The sequence below is a fragment of the Halyomorpha halys genome, unplaced genomic scaffold, assembly GCF_000696795.3.
Source record: "Halyomorpha halys isolate HHAL.00 unplaced genomic scaffold, Hhal_1.1 Scaffold303.1, whole genome shotgun sequence".
Classification (NCBI taxonomy): Eukaryota; Metazoa; Arthropoda; class Insecta; order Hemiptera; family Pentatomidae; genus Halyomorpha; species Halyomorpha halys.
In genome coordinates, this window is record NW_027115075.1 from 801,643 (window position 1) to 814,682 (window position 13,040).

General features: G+C 29.1%; 1 protein-coding gene across 1 annotated transcript in view; it reads right to left on the reverse strand.

Annotated features, from left to right (window-relative positions):
* Positions 1–414: 414 nt before the first annotated feature.
* Positions 415–13,040, reverse strand: part of E23 (Early gene at 23) — a gene marked incomplete in the record, with an annotated part of 311,094 nt that continues 298,468 nt past the window's right edge. Inside the window, 11 exon segments of the mRNA XM_067052164.1 lie at positions 415–2,503; positions 3,775–3,983; positions 4,079–4,293; positions 4,874–5,081; positions 5,875–5,996; positions 6,263–6,406; positions 6,698–6,868; positions 7,698–7,953; positions 8,080–8,180; positions 9,813–9,918; positions 11,870–12,039. Of these exon segments, the coding sequence (XP_066908265.1) occupies positions 2,320–2,503; positions 3,775–3,983; positions 4,079–4,293; positions 4,874–5,081; positions 5,875–5,996; positions 6,263–6,406; positions 6,698–6,868; positions 7,698–7,953; positions 8,080–8,180; positions 9,813–9,918; positions 11,870–12,039 (1,886 nt within the window).

The window sequence follows — 13,040 nt, forward strand, 5'->3', positions numbered from 1 at the left end:
TTAAACATTCCGAACTCACTGCCTTTTGACTGAGACAAATTCAATTAAATTTAACAACAAAGAAAAACAAGCAATAGCTTTTTAAACAGTGTCTCAAAACATTTTACATTTCATTAGTCTGTTATATAAGATCTCCAAGCCTTTATCATACCATATATCATTGAGAAATGAATCATGGAAAGAGCTTCACGTCAGTGAGTGAGATCTGATCTCCGAAAAAATAATAGATTCATTCATTTATAGAATAACAACCCTCATACCATCTTTGAGCAACTGTAGTATATTTTTTAACTATATACATGCTCACAATTAATAATTTATGTGTTTATTAGGTTCGTTAAATTTTCTGTTCACAGAACCAACCAAAGATATGGGACATTGGATACTACTTAGATTTCAAGCAAAATACACAAGTTCAATAAAATAATCTATTCAAATTATTTACAATAATCTAACAAATATTAAAAGTATTTTTTTTTTACATAGATAAAGTAAAAGATGAAAATACTATGTAAAAACTAAAACACTTAGTCTAGGAAAATTAGATATTTGTGCCATATAAATATAGCAAGTCTTATTTTACAGAAAAAGCTTAATGAAATTTAGTGATTGGTACAGATGAATGAATGTTATATTAGGTAAATAGAAAATATTAATCAGAGACAAAGTTTTTTTCTTGGTCTTTATTGAGATCTAGACCTTACATGTCGTTAATCAGCATATACGTTAGGATGAGTGGAACAGCAAAGTATAAATAAATAAAACACTATTTAAAATAAATAGTTATAAGAATCCTTTTTTTTTGTTTAAAAAAAAAAAGGCGATACAGACTAGGTTTTATCTTTGCTTATCGAGAGCCAACACATTTTTTTTTATTTTTACTTTTTTTACCTCTCCATATTTTTTTTTTTGTTTTTTACTTACGAACATAGTAGATATTTTTTAAAAAAGATTATCAAAAATGTTTGATTAATACCGTATACAAAGGAAATTAAATTTTATGTTATATAAGTTATATTACAAATCACATTGAAATATAAAATGTAGATAATAGGAATATTTTATATAATTTTAATTCATTTGGATATCAGAATGTATAACATGGAATATGGAAATATGGTCAATTTTAATTTAGAAGAAAAATAGTGATTGTCTAAATCTCCAAAAAAAAAAAATAATAATATATATAAAAAAAAATTAAAATGAAATAAAAAATAATTAAAAAACAAAACTACCCTAAAAGACAAAAGCAATATAATAAGTTACATTGACTCATATACAAAATATCCTGCACTGTCTTAGGCGTTCGGTCCTTACAGCATTTGTACAAGCTATACACATAATATATTACATTGGACCAGTTTTTATAAATTCTTTTATTTATATGTAATATTACATAATTATATAAACAATAAAACATATCAATAAACAAATAACTACCTCTAATAGCGAAAACCACCATCAGTATTAATGTATACATAATTCAGAATTTCAATCAGTGCTTTATGATACATTCAGCGGTTTATGCTTTGAGTTATACACACATCCTCCTTTTAACATATTCAGGTATTATCACCATAATACAATATACACATTAGTAATACAATTAAATTCTCGATCACATTTGAAGCATTTATCGTACTAAAGATAAATAAAAGTCTAATATCTAAAATTATTTAAAATTGATAAAATATAAAGATTTTACACGACAGAGAAGGCAGTTGTTTACAGTAATAGTTACAATATAATAGTGATAATATTAAAATAATATGGATTCCACCCTCTCGCATGAAACCTTGGCAGTAGCTTAACTAAACGTTCAAGTAAAACTTGCATCACTAATTACAAGGTGGGATTTCATAAAATTCAAATACACTTTTATTTTATTTTAATATTGTATATTAATCAATTTATTTACATATCAATTTCCATTCATCATATATATATAAATATATATATTTTCCCCATCATTTCGGATATTTTTATATCTAATTTAAAAATTAATTTTACAAACCTCATAATTAGACAACTCACAAATTTACAATCACTAAAAAATCGAACACATTTTTGGGACTGCAAAATCGAAAAGGAGCAGGGGAACATGTTGGCACAGCGATGAGAAGGCACTCGGCACTCTTTAGCATTTTCTCTCTCTCTTTCTCTTACTCTCTCTCTCAAAGGATCAGCTGAGGAACAGGGAGACGAGAGGAATAACAGCAAGAAGAGACAGAGGAAAACAAAATAAAACAAAAAAATACAAAATAATAATGTAGAAACACAGCCAATTTCGGTTTTAAAAAACGAATAAAGTAGGTCAGCTCATTTGGGTCGTCGGAAGTACCTGAGGACGATATAGCCGAGAAGCCTGAATATTACAAGGAATAGGAGAAGGACGAGAGTGTTAGCCCAGAGTGGCAGGCTAGCGCCTTCCTGCTCCAGAATGGCGGAGACTGGAATGTAGCTAGAATTTTTACACACTTCGAATTTAGATTGAGGAGCACACCTGCAAAAGAAATGTTTTATTATTATAAATGATAAATTGAAAACCTAAGATATTTTATATGTAAATCCATAACTTCTAAAGTACAAAAATTAACTGATTTTTCATATTATTGGGTTTATATCAAACTAATTTGAAACTTATCTAACTTATTTTTAATAGAGATTCATTTTTTTTTTTTTTGTCAGGTTTTATAGTTTCCCTAGAAATATCTTCCAATTAAGAAGGTTGTTAAACTTTCAATCAGAGTAGCATGATTAAACTACAATTTCTTTTTAATGTATTACATTGTTTTTCCATTTATTTTTTGTTGAAATTTCAAAGACGTTTTACCCATTTTCATAACTTTTAACCAGACATTTACTACACTTTGCACAATATATAAACTTTTTATACTCAACAATTAATTGTTTACTATCGTACTATACTAGTTACCTTTAATGTTTTAGCAATATAATTGTCATCACATATTAAATTAAAATCAACTAAACTACATGTGTTGTCTATAACCTCTGGCAATTACCTCTACTTATCTATTTAATATTTGTACTGTCCTACCTTGGACTTTGACAGCTATTATTATCTATTGTTTATTTACAATTCTGCTTTGTTTAAATATCTAACATTGTAATAAATTTAGGCAGCATAGGACTCCAATGGGAGTTTTGGCAAAAAAAAAAAAATTGTAATAAATTTCTTTTATCCTTTTAAAAGAAACTAATATATTGGATATTTCTGTTTAAATGTTTTTATGTCATTTATATCTAGATATTAAATTCCTAGATTTCTACTGTTTGTTTTTTATTTAAATTTTTTTTTTTGTTTTAGTTATGTAAATTGCCTCTAATAAGTTTCTGTTTCTAGTTCTGCTTGAATTATTACATGATTCTAATAGTTGATTACATTTATTTTTTTTCATAATTAAAAATAAAACATCAATATATTTTATGAGCAAAATGTTTTTTTTTATAAAAATAATTAGTTTTTAATTTCATTTATCTATTTATGAAATTAATTATTATTCCTATATGAGGAGTTAAGTAAAGGTTGTGGAATGCATACACTGTTCCAGATTTTTTTTAAAGATAAAATATTTAATTCTAATATATTTTATTCTTATTAAATACCATAGTAATTTTATTAACCCATTTATCATGGCTGAAGCACATTAAACATTTAAATTGATTAAACCTTCAAAGGGTTAATATAGTATAAAAATATGTAAAATTAATCATATCCTAAACTCAAAAAATATAATATAAACCTATACTTACTGAATTTGAGCACCTTCACTGAATTCAACTATTTGCATGTTTTGGTAAGCATAGTGTACCATGCTGAGATACTGCATCCACTTCAACCATGGTGGTATGTTAGTTGCTAGGTATCCTCCAAAAAGTTGTGTAGCGAGTGTATATAGCGCTGAAATTGTTATGGAAACCTGCATATCCATACAACATGCACCGACAAAGAATCCAACACTCTAAAAAAAATTATAATATTATAGTATTCATAACAAACGATTGGATAAATCAATATTTAAAATAAATATATTTATAAAAGAATAATTTTACAAACCTGGGCAACAATAGTGTTAAGGAGGAGGAAGCCTAGAAGAGTGACGAAGACAGTCGTACTGTGAAGGCCCAGCATTGGATAAGATATGATATGATACACTGCGGGGAGAGTGATGGTTAGTGGCAGCTCTCCAACCATTTTGGCCAAATAGTAAGCTGACAGTCTGTACGCTCCAGACTGTCGCTCCTTGTTTATTACTTCTCTCTCAGGAGGAACTGCAAGAAATTGAGAAATTATAATATTTTATACAACATTATTATCATACAATTGAATCTCGACCTCCTTCCATCTTTGACTTATCTCTCACATCTCTCTCTCTCTCTCTTGACTAGCTCTCACATAAGTCTTAACATACTATAGAACATACATCAAAATTTTATAAATTAATTGTAATATATTTTGTTGTTTCCATTGTTCAAAAAGGTATTTTGTTCATTCCAGTTAAAAAAAACTTGCACATTGTGAAAAAACAAATTTTTGGTAGCCACATTAAATACCAATAATTTTTTTTATGTTTACTGCAAAATTTTGCCATGTAATAGAAGGAGATTTAAAAAAAAATTCTTTTGGAAGGCATATTAGATACCTATATCCTAAATTAGATATGTATTTTATACAGATAATTTTAGAAAACTAGTTTTTAGGAAGTAAGAAGCCTTTCTTATGTATTAAAAGGGATTTTAAATAAATAAATTTTATCCAAAAAAAAAAAAAATTAGAAAATTAAAGAGGTATTTTAGTAATTAATTATAAATATATCTTAAGATAATTTTATATAATAAATTAGAAATTTACATGATGAGAGAGCACCAAAATGTGAAAAGAGCATCCAGTACGTAGTAGAGAAAAACATCCATCCTTGTATATCATGGAGGGACTCTTCAGTGCGTTGGAGCTGGAACCAAAGGAGGCCTGCCATTATGGACAGGCCAATTGTCTGTACCCAGTTCAGCGTGGACAGCATCCGTGGTCTAGCTTCCTGGAAGTTCCGCTGGCTCAGCACCTATGGCAGGCAAGGCTATTCAACTAAGTTTCGTAGCAAGGGCAATTTGAAAATTTAATAAAATATAAATGATAGATATATGATCTATAGTTTTGATAAATTAAATTAAAGGATTATACTATAAATATTAACTTTAATGTAGATTAAATATACTGAAACAGCTATGAAATGTTTAAATTTCTCAAATAACTACAAAAAATGATGTGCTTCCTAGGAAGTGTAAAATTTCTATTGGATCATTAAATTTGCAAAATTTGATATGAAAAATTGTTACTACCCCTCTATATAATAATAAATCTACTGAAATCTCCTTTATCATCAACATCTTGTAAATATCTAAGTTTATTTGCATTTTTAGCATGATATATAAAACACTAAAAAAAATTCTGATAATTCATCACTAATTTTTTTATTTTATTTCCAGCATTTTAAAAAAGTTGCCTTACAGACAATTTATATTCCATTTAAAAGGTATATAATACATATAAAATATTTCTGTGAACAATAAAATAATCGTTTTCTACATAAATATGTCCTTTCATAAGGAGTGAATCGTATCTTTATTCAATAGTATATTCATAATTTTTTAAAACAAGGCTTACTAAATAATAAAAATTCTTTTACACTGTCATGTACTTTAGTAAATAAATATCATAATAATACTGCAATAAATAATATAGTTTCCATGTGTGAAACAGAGTCCAGTAATGTCACTTGAAAGATAATAAATTAAAAAAAAAATATATTGCAGTAAATATTTAATTGCATATGTTTTTTAATATATCTGAATTACCTTAAACTGTGTCCAGAATGTTGTTGGCCATTGCCAGCTGACGTCATCATCACTACTACTGACAGATGAAGAAGCGTGGCTTTGGTTATCTAACCATAGTGTTTTTCCTTCATCTTCTTTAACTAAAAATAACAAATAAAAATATATTTCTTATTTTCAAATTTGTTATCAATAAGTTGAATATGGAAATATTCAAACCCTATTTTATACTATATTTATAAATTATTAAACTACATTATAGTTTTCTGGGCAAATTTTTTTTTTCCCGTGATACAAATGGTTTAAAAACAAAAGATTCATTTTGCTATTTTTTTTTTTTTATCCTGTATGGCTTAATATAAGATTTTCATTTACATCTACTCAAAATTCATTTTGTTAATAAACTTACCAGCTATGGTTGTATAAACATTTCCATGTGACTCAGTTGTTTCTCCAAGTGCAACAGTCACGCAGACTGGATCCTGCCCAGTTTGAGTATTTCCATTTCTTGACCACATTTCCTGTTGACAGCCACATCCACTGCCGACTTGACCTAGAAAATTATATATTATTCATGAGAAATATTAAAACAAAAGTGCCTTAAATCATTTGTTCATCCACAAACTCAAATAGGAAGTAACAGTTGCATTATATTTTGTTGATAGGTATTGAAATAATCACTTTAGGCCAAGAAAGTTTTGTAAATGAGATTTTTAGAATAAAATTTTAGACAAAAGAAAAATCTTGCAACTTATTACTTACCATTTTGTCATGATAGATGGCAGACGGCACATCCTGAGCGGCACTCATGCAATGTTCATGTTTGTGTTATGATTGGACTTACCGTTAGACTGATGGATCTGGGTTTCATGATAATTGTTGAGGAATTTATCACAGATGGTGGGGTTGAAATATTCAGGCAATAGTTCATGGGGATAGTCAGCTCTCAGCCTTGCTTCTCTCGATGCGGCAATGATTTTTTCCTTCATTTCTTCACTTCCTTTTACTTGCTCAACTAAAACATTCATTTCCTATTCAATTTCTTTTTCTGAGCAGCTTATCATTAAATACACAGATATTTCCTATGGCGGACATGATAATTTGAGACTAATAAAATAGTTATATAAGGAGAAAGTTTCTAAAATTATAACCGATAAAAAGAAAACAAATTAAGTGATACATATTAAATTAATTAATAATACTTTGCTTTTACATTAAGTTTAAAAAAAATATATAAATAGAAACCAGGAAAATCAATAAAAACTAAAGAAAACAAAGTTAAGATAAAAAAACTAAAATTAGCTTCATTTAGAAATAATATCACTATCAACAGAGCGATCTACCACATAGTATTAATTATCAGTGGTTCCCTTCTAAAAGTATTTGAATGATAATTTTGTATTAAAATGTTTAATCATACATTTACTAATATATAGTTGCCATAATGATTATCCAACCCACACCTACACAAAGTTTTTTATTATGTATATGGTTACTTTTATGGATATGTACTTGGACACATGGTTACTCAATGGATCATAGAGTGATGTTATAAAACCTAAAGCCTTCTTCCATAAACAGTTAACATAACACAAAATAAATATTTCAAATAGGACTACAAGTTCCTAAAATTAGCGTATTCAAATAAACAAATTTTTCAGCTTAATATATTAGTATATATATAATTTTTATCAATAAAACAAAAATTAATAGTAACTTTACTACTACTCTTAGTATAGTAGAAGACTGTTTGAAAGAAAATATATACAACCAAAGTTCTAAGGAGAGATATAAATGTCAGACAGTCGTTAATAAAAATCACTATAAAACAAAATTAAACTTACGAATGAAGTCAGCTGGGTTATAGTGAGGCATCACGGTCAGTCCAATGTTGTTGAAAAAATCTACAACACTATTTGTGTCACCAAAATAAGCAGTTTGGCCATTGCATAGGAGAAGGAGCTTGTCAAACATGTGGAATATTTGAGACGAAGGTTGATGTACCGTAACCACCACTGTCTTCCCTTCTTTCTCTGCGTAGCGCTTCAGACAACACATGAGGGAATATGCTGAATGCGAGTCCAAGCCAGACGTAGGCTCCTAAAATATTCATATTGTATTGGATATTTGAGTGAGGAAATTTTTAGCATTTGATAATAATTAGAAATAAGCTAATCTGAATTATATATTATATAAAGTCTAATAAATAAAAAAAATATTATTTACATCGAGCAGCATGAGTGAAGGGTTTGTGAGCAATTCACAGGCAATGTTAGCTCTCTTTTTCTCACCTCCAGAAAGACCACGTTTCAGGTAGTCACCAATAACTAAAATAAAATTAATATTTTAATATAATAGTATTGTGAAAATATAGATAATATAATCGTATTGAGAAAATATAGGAATGTATCCAATACTATTTATAATAAAGATAATGTAATGATATTGAGAAAATATAGGAATGTATTCAATACTACTCAAAATATCCTTTACACTCGAGTGTTGACAATTTATTTAACAACCAGGGAGATGGTATAGATAGGAAACTATGGTCAAGATAAGTCTTCAACCACTTTCTTTTTAATTTATAGAGTTCAAAATGATTTTTTTTGGTATAAAGGAGGAGAATTTAAATATCTTTTATATATTTATCTTTTAAAGTTAGCATATTGTTTTTCATTTAATGAATTGTGAATGACATTTCAATGCTGTGACACTCTAGTATACTTGGTGATACTTTGTATTTGATTGATATTCCTCTCTTTATGATTGTCATCTTAAGGCTTTAACAATCTGGAATTTTAATGCTTAAGTAATAATTTTTAAATCACTTATTACACATCATAAAAATCTTCTGTAAACATCTATCATTCTATAAAACCATTTAACAATATTACTGGTTTGACTTTAGATTGAAAAGAATAAGGAATGAAATGAAAAGTTGATACTAAGTCATGGATCTTGGCCTCACCTGATTCTAACATTAATTTGGGTAAATAAGCCAGTGGTAGATACATGGAAAAAGAGAAAGAAAAGGGGAAATTTTCCCTTCCAAAATAACCAGTAAGAAAAAACAAACCTGAGTTTAAATTACAACTATTGGTACCAATATTAACAAATAAAAGTGATAATTCTTTTTTTTAATGTTTAATTAAAATGTTAAATATTTAGCTAAAATTGTTAACTTAAATAGAGTAATACATTGCCAAATATAATTATATAGTTACCTAATCTAATTTCTTTTTTTTTTTTATTAATTTAAATAACATAACAATGTGAAACCTCGAGAAAATTAAAACTTGTTTGCATAGTCCAGTGGTTGAGTGTCCTGACATAATTACTAATGAAGGTCAAAATAGTTCTAAAGTGGTTCAAATTTTATCATTTGTCATCGGATTGTTATTAATTACTGAGATATCCAGTCAATGCATCCTAATACAGGATAAATCATCACAGTCAAATTATTGTAGATGGTTCTTCCCATATTCGCTTATAAACAGGTTCCTCAAAATATAGAAACGTGCTAAACAAAATTTATGGCTTAGTACCAATTTGCTCTAGGAGTATCACCAATTCTTTGGTCACACTGTTTGTTACCTCCCCTCTCCACCCCTTCCTCTTAAAAGAGAATTACTTTTGGATAAACAATATACTTTTTGGATATTGATAATCTAAAATTTACAGTTATCTAAAATACCAAGATGACGAAGATATAGTTTAGTAACAGCTTTGAGATGACCTAGACTGACGTAAGGGTGGCAGGATTGGGTATGGGAGTAACAAGCAATGAGGATTCCTGGGTGCATTAACCCTAACTATCATTACACAATAGTTTCTGAAGGGCCTTATGCAAGAGCATTCTAGTAATGTTTAGAATTTCGTTTGAACAAGATTTTTCTCTTGCTAGCTGACAACTAGGCAGGGTCGTGGAAAGCCAGGGTCATCCTGGGAATACTCACTCGTGTCTTGGCAGTTGCCTAGGTCGAGGACGTCGATGATGTGGTCCACGTACTGCATCTTCTGCGAGTGAGAGAGCGAGTCCGGCAGTCTCAACAGGGCCGCGTACTGCAAACAGAAAAAAAAAATTTAAATATAGATTTAAGAACTCAATTAGTGAATTCTCTAATTTATTTTGATAAATCTATATCTCTAAAACCATAATACTTACAGATGTCTGCAATCACTCAAATTAAAGCTAGTTTAATGCACTTTGGAGTATTTTATAACGTTTATCTTCGTAGAAGTAGTTTTTATAATATTTGACAAAATAAATTTACAAAAAATAATTTCTAGTTGTTCAGATAAAATAGTTGATATTTGAAAACATGTATCTCAGGAACCATAATACTTACATAAGTCTTCCAGTACTCAAAATAAAGTTAATTTAACTTACTATAAAGTAGCTTATGCCATGTATCTTCGTAAGGTAAGTAGTTTTTATGATATTCGCATATGAATATAAATTTTGCACATGAAATTTTGTCCGAACAACTATAAATCAATTTATTTTAGCAAATATCATGAAAACCACAACTCCTGTGTATATAAGTGTCATAAACCGCTATGTAGTACGTTTAATCAGTGCTGGCAGACATCAGTAAGTATTATGGTTTTAGGGATAAAGATTTATCAAAAGAAATTTACAAACTTCTGATTTTACATTGAATTTTTTTATGAAATGTTGCTTTTAGAAAGCTATAACTCGGAAACTATTGGACATAAATAACTCTGTTAGGGCTCATATTTTAGAAAATTTACTCTAATATAAATGATGACCCATTAGGTTTTTTAGTTTTGTAGTCAGTTTTAAAGATATAGAGCTCCGAATAAAAAATTGATTATTTTTAATGTATTGAACAGCCGTCATTTTTTATTCTTCCAATCTATACTTGCAATTTTTACTACTAATCATACATAGTTTTTATTAAAATAATTAAAGATTGGGGTGAAATAACAGATTTTTTCTGTTCTTGGGCTCTTGTACTAAGTGTTTTTAATACTTGGAGAAGATAAAACAACAAAAGATAGTTTTACAGATTTTAAATCGCACACATATATATTTTTAACATTTCATTACACTTCAGGCAAAGTGAATATATATACATTTGTTTTATTTTTTAAACTTAATAATGAGATAGCTTCCCTTAAAACATTACTGATCAATCGAACAATTATTAAAAAAATTAAAACATTTTTGAGCGAATGTGTCACTAAATTTATTTAATAAGAAATTTATCAAAACAAAGAAGATGCTACTGCGACAAAGCGATGAACGGTGGCAAAATGGAAGAGAAAATATCTAACCAACATACCAGATGAAAGCAATTTATTTGAAGAAAAATTGGTCCATATAAAGTTTCCTTAAAACTCTCATACTAATAATGAAAGCCTTAGGGTACTGGAAAGTTGTAATCGCTCTATAGATACATGTTCCCATGAAGGCCGTTCAAACCCAAATCCACGAGATCAGTCTAGACATAATCCTCCCACCTACGTTTTAGTCAACCCATAGGACGTTCATCTGTCGGTTCACAAAAACTTTCATAAAACATAACGTATTAAAAAGATAAATGTCTATTAGAAATAATTCTACAAATGCTCAAATTCGATAGGCCATCGTGTGCGTTTAGTAATTTATAAAAAGTATTGACCCCAACAGTTGTTTATGAATGTGTATTAAATCGTAATAACCACGATATAAAACTATGCTCTGTAATATAAATGATTGCATCCAGAGAAAAATTAGTCTCTTTTACACTTCTGGATGGATGATCATGTAGCGAAGATATTTCAGCTATTGCCCAATCATGTAATACCTAATGCAGTGGAGCCCCCTATGATTGTGTTTTATATAATGAATATATTTTTGGCAAACTAGCTCTTAGACGAGAGGTTATCTGTTTGCTGAGTGGCGTCTCATGGCGAATCCTATGATAAACCTTTTCTTAAACAACTACTTCTACAAAACTGGCAATATTCCAATATTCATAATTGATAAAGGAAAGAGAAGACGAACCTCCAAAGTCTGCCTGAGAGTTAGATCGGGGAAGAAGATGTCCTGCTGCAGAACGTAGCATATCCTCCGCTTCCACCTCTTGTTCAGTCTCTCCCTATTCAGTCTGATACTGCCTGCGTCCAGTTTGACCCGGCCAGCCAGGCAGTTGAGCAGTGTAGTCTTTCCGCAACCTGAAACATATTTATATCCAATATTAAAAGGTTGTAGAATGATGTTAATCTAAACCTAAAATCGTGGATTAAATCGACGCGTAAGTTATCGAGGTTTTTAGATACCTTTGATGGTACCGAAAATAATACGGCTTGGCCCTCCACTTACTTGTCTTGGGCCACAGATGCCTGTATAAAGAAGTAGAAGTTGTCAATTATTTGAGATTAGCCCAGCACTAGTCTAAAGTAATATTATGGCAGTACTTGTCCAATACACAAAAGCACCATATATTCAATTTTCGGTAGTAAAATATATTGTTTAAAAATTTATGAATACAATAAAATAGGAAGTCTAATTTTTATTGGTGCGAGAATCGCACTCGAAAATAGGTACATAATTTCTTGCAAAAATGCATATTCTTAAAATGTTCTAAAATTCTGAATCTGTACTTTTTTATGTTGAATGAACTTTTTATGAGACCTACAAGGTTTCCCGAGATGGTTATCTAGCCTTGAAGTTTGGGCTAGGAACAAGGTTTCACGACGGCTCCCAAGACGAGAAGGGTCATCTTCCCAAAATATCAAGGTCAGTTTTTGGAGGTAGGAGAAGTGAACTACCAGTATATAAACTTTCCATTATCTTATAAATGAAACAAAACATGTTAATTGTTATCTTTCTCACATGTCTCATTATCACAAGACAAAAACATTTTTTTCATAGTTAAATAGAACCATAAGAAGGTTATAAAGCATATAAATCTGTCATTCTAACAACTTGAAACAAAATGGTGGAGAATCGAATCTAGATATTTTGTCATATTTTTTTTATGTAATGGCTAATTCAATTTAAATTAAGCATCAAATTGTTCTTCAAGATCCCTGAAGGTGGAACACTTAACATTATCTATAAGAAGATGGTCAGGATTGTGGTAAAAAAAAAGAACAAATAGTTTATAACTATTTTTTTTTTTACTGCAACCCGGACCATCTTTTTTATTTAAGTTTTACGGTCAACTATATAT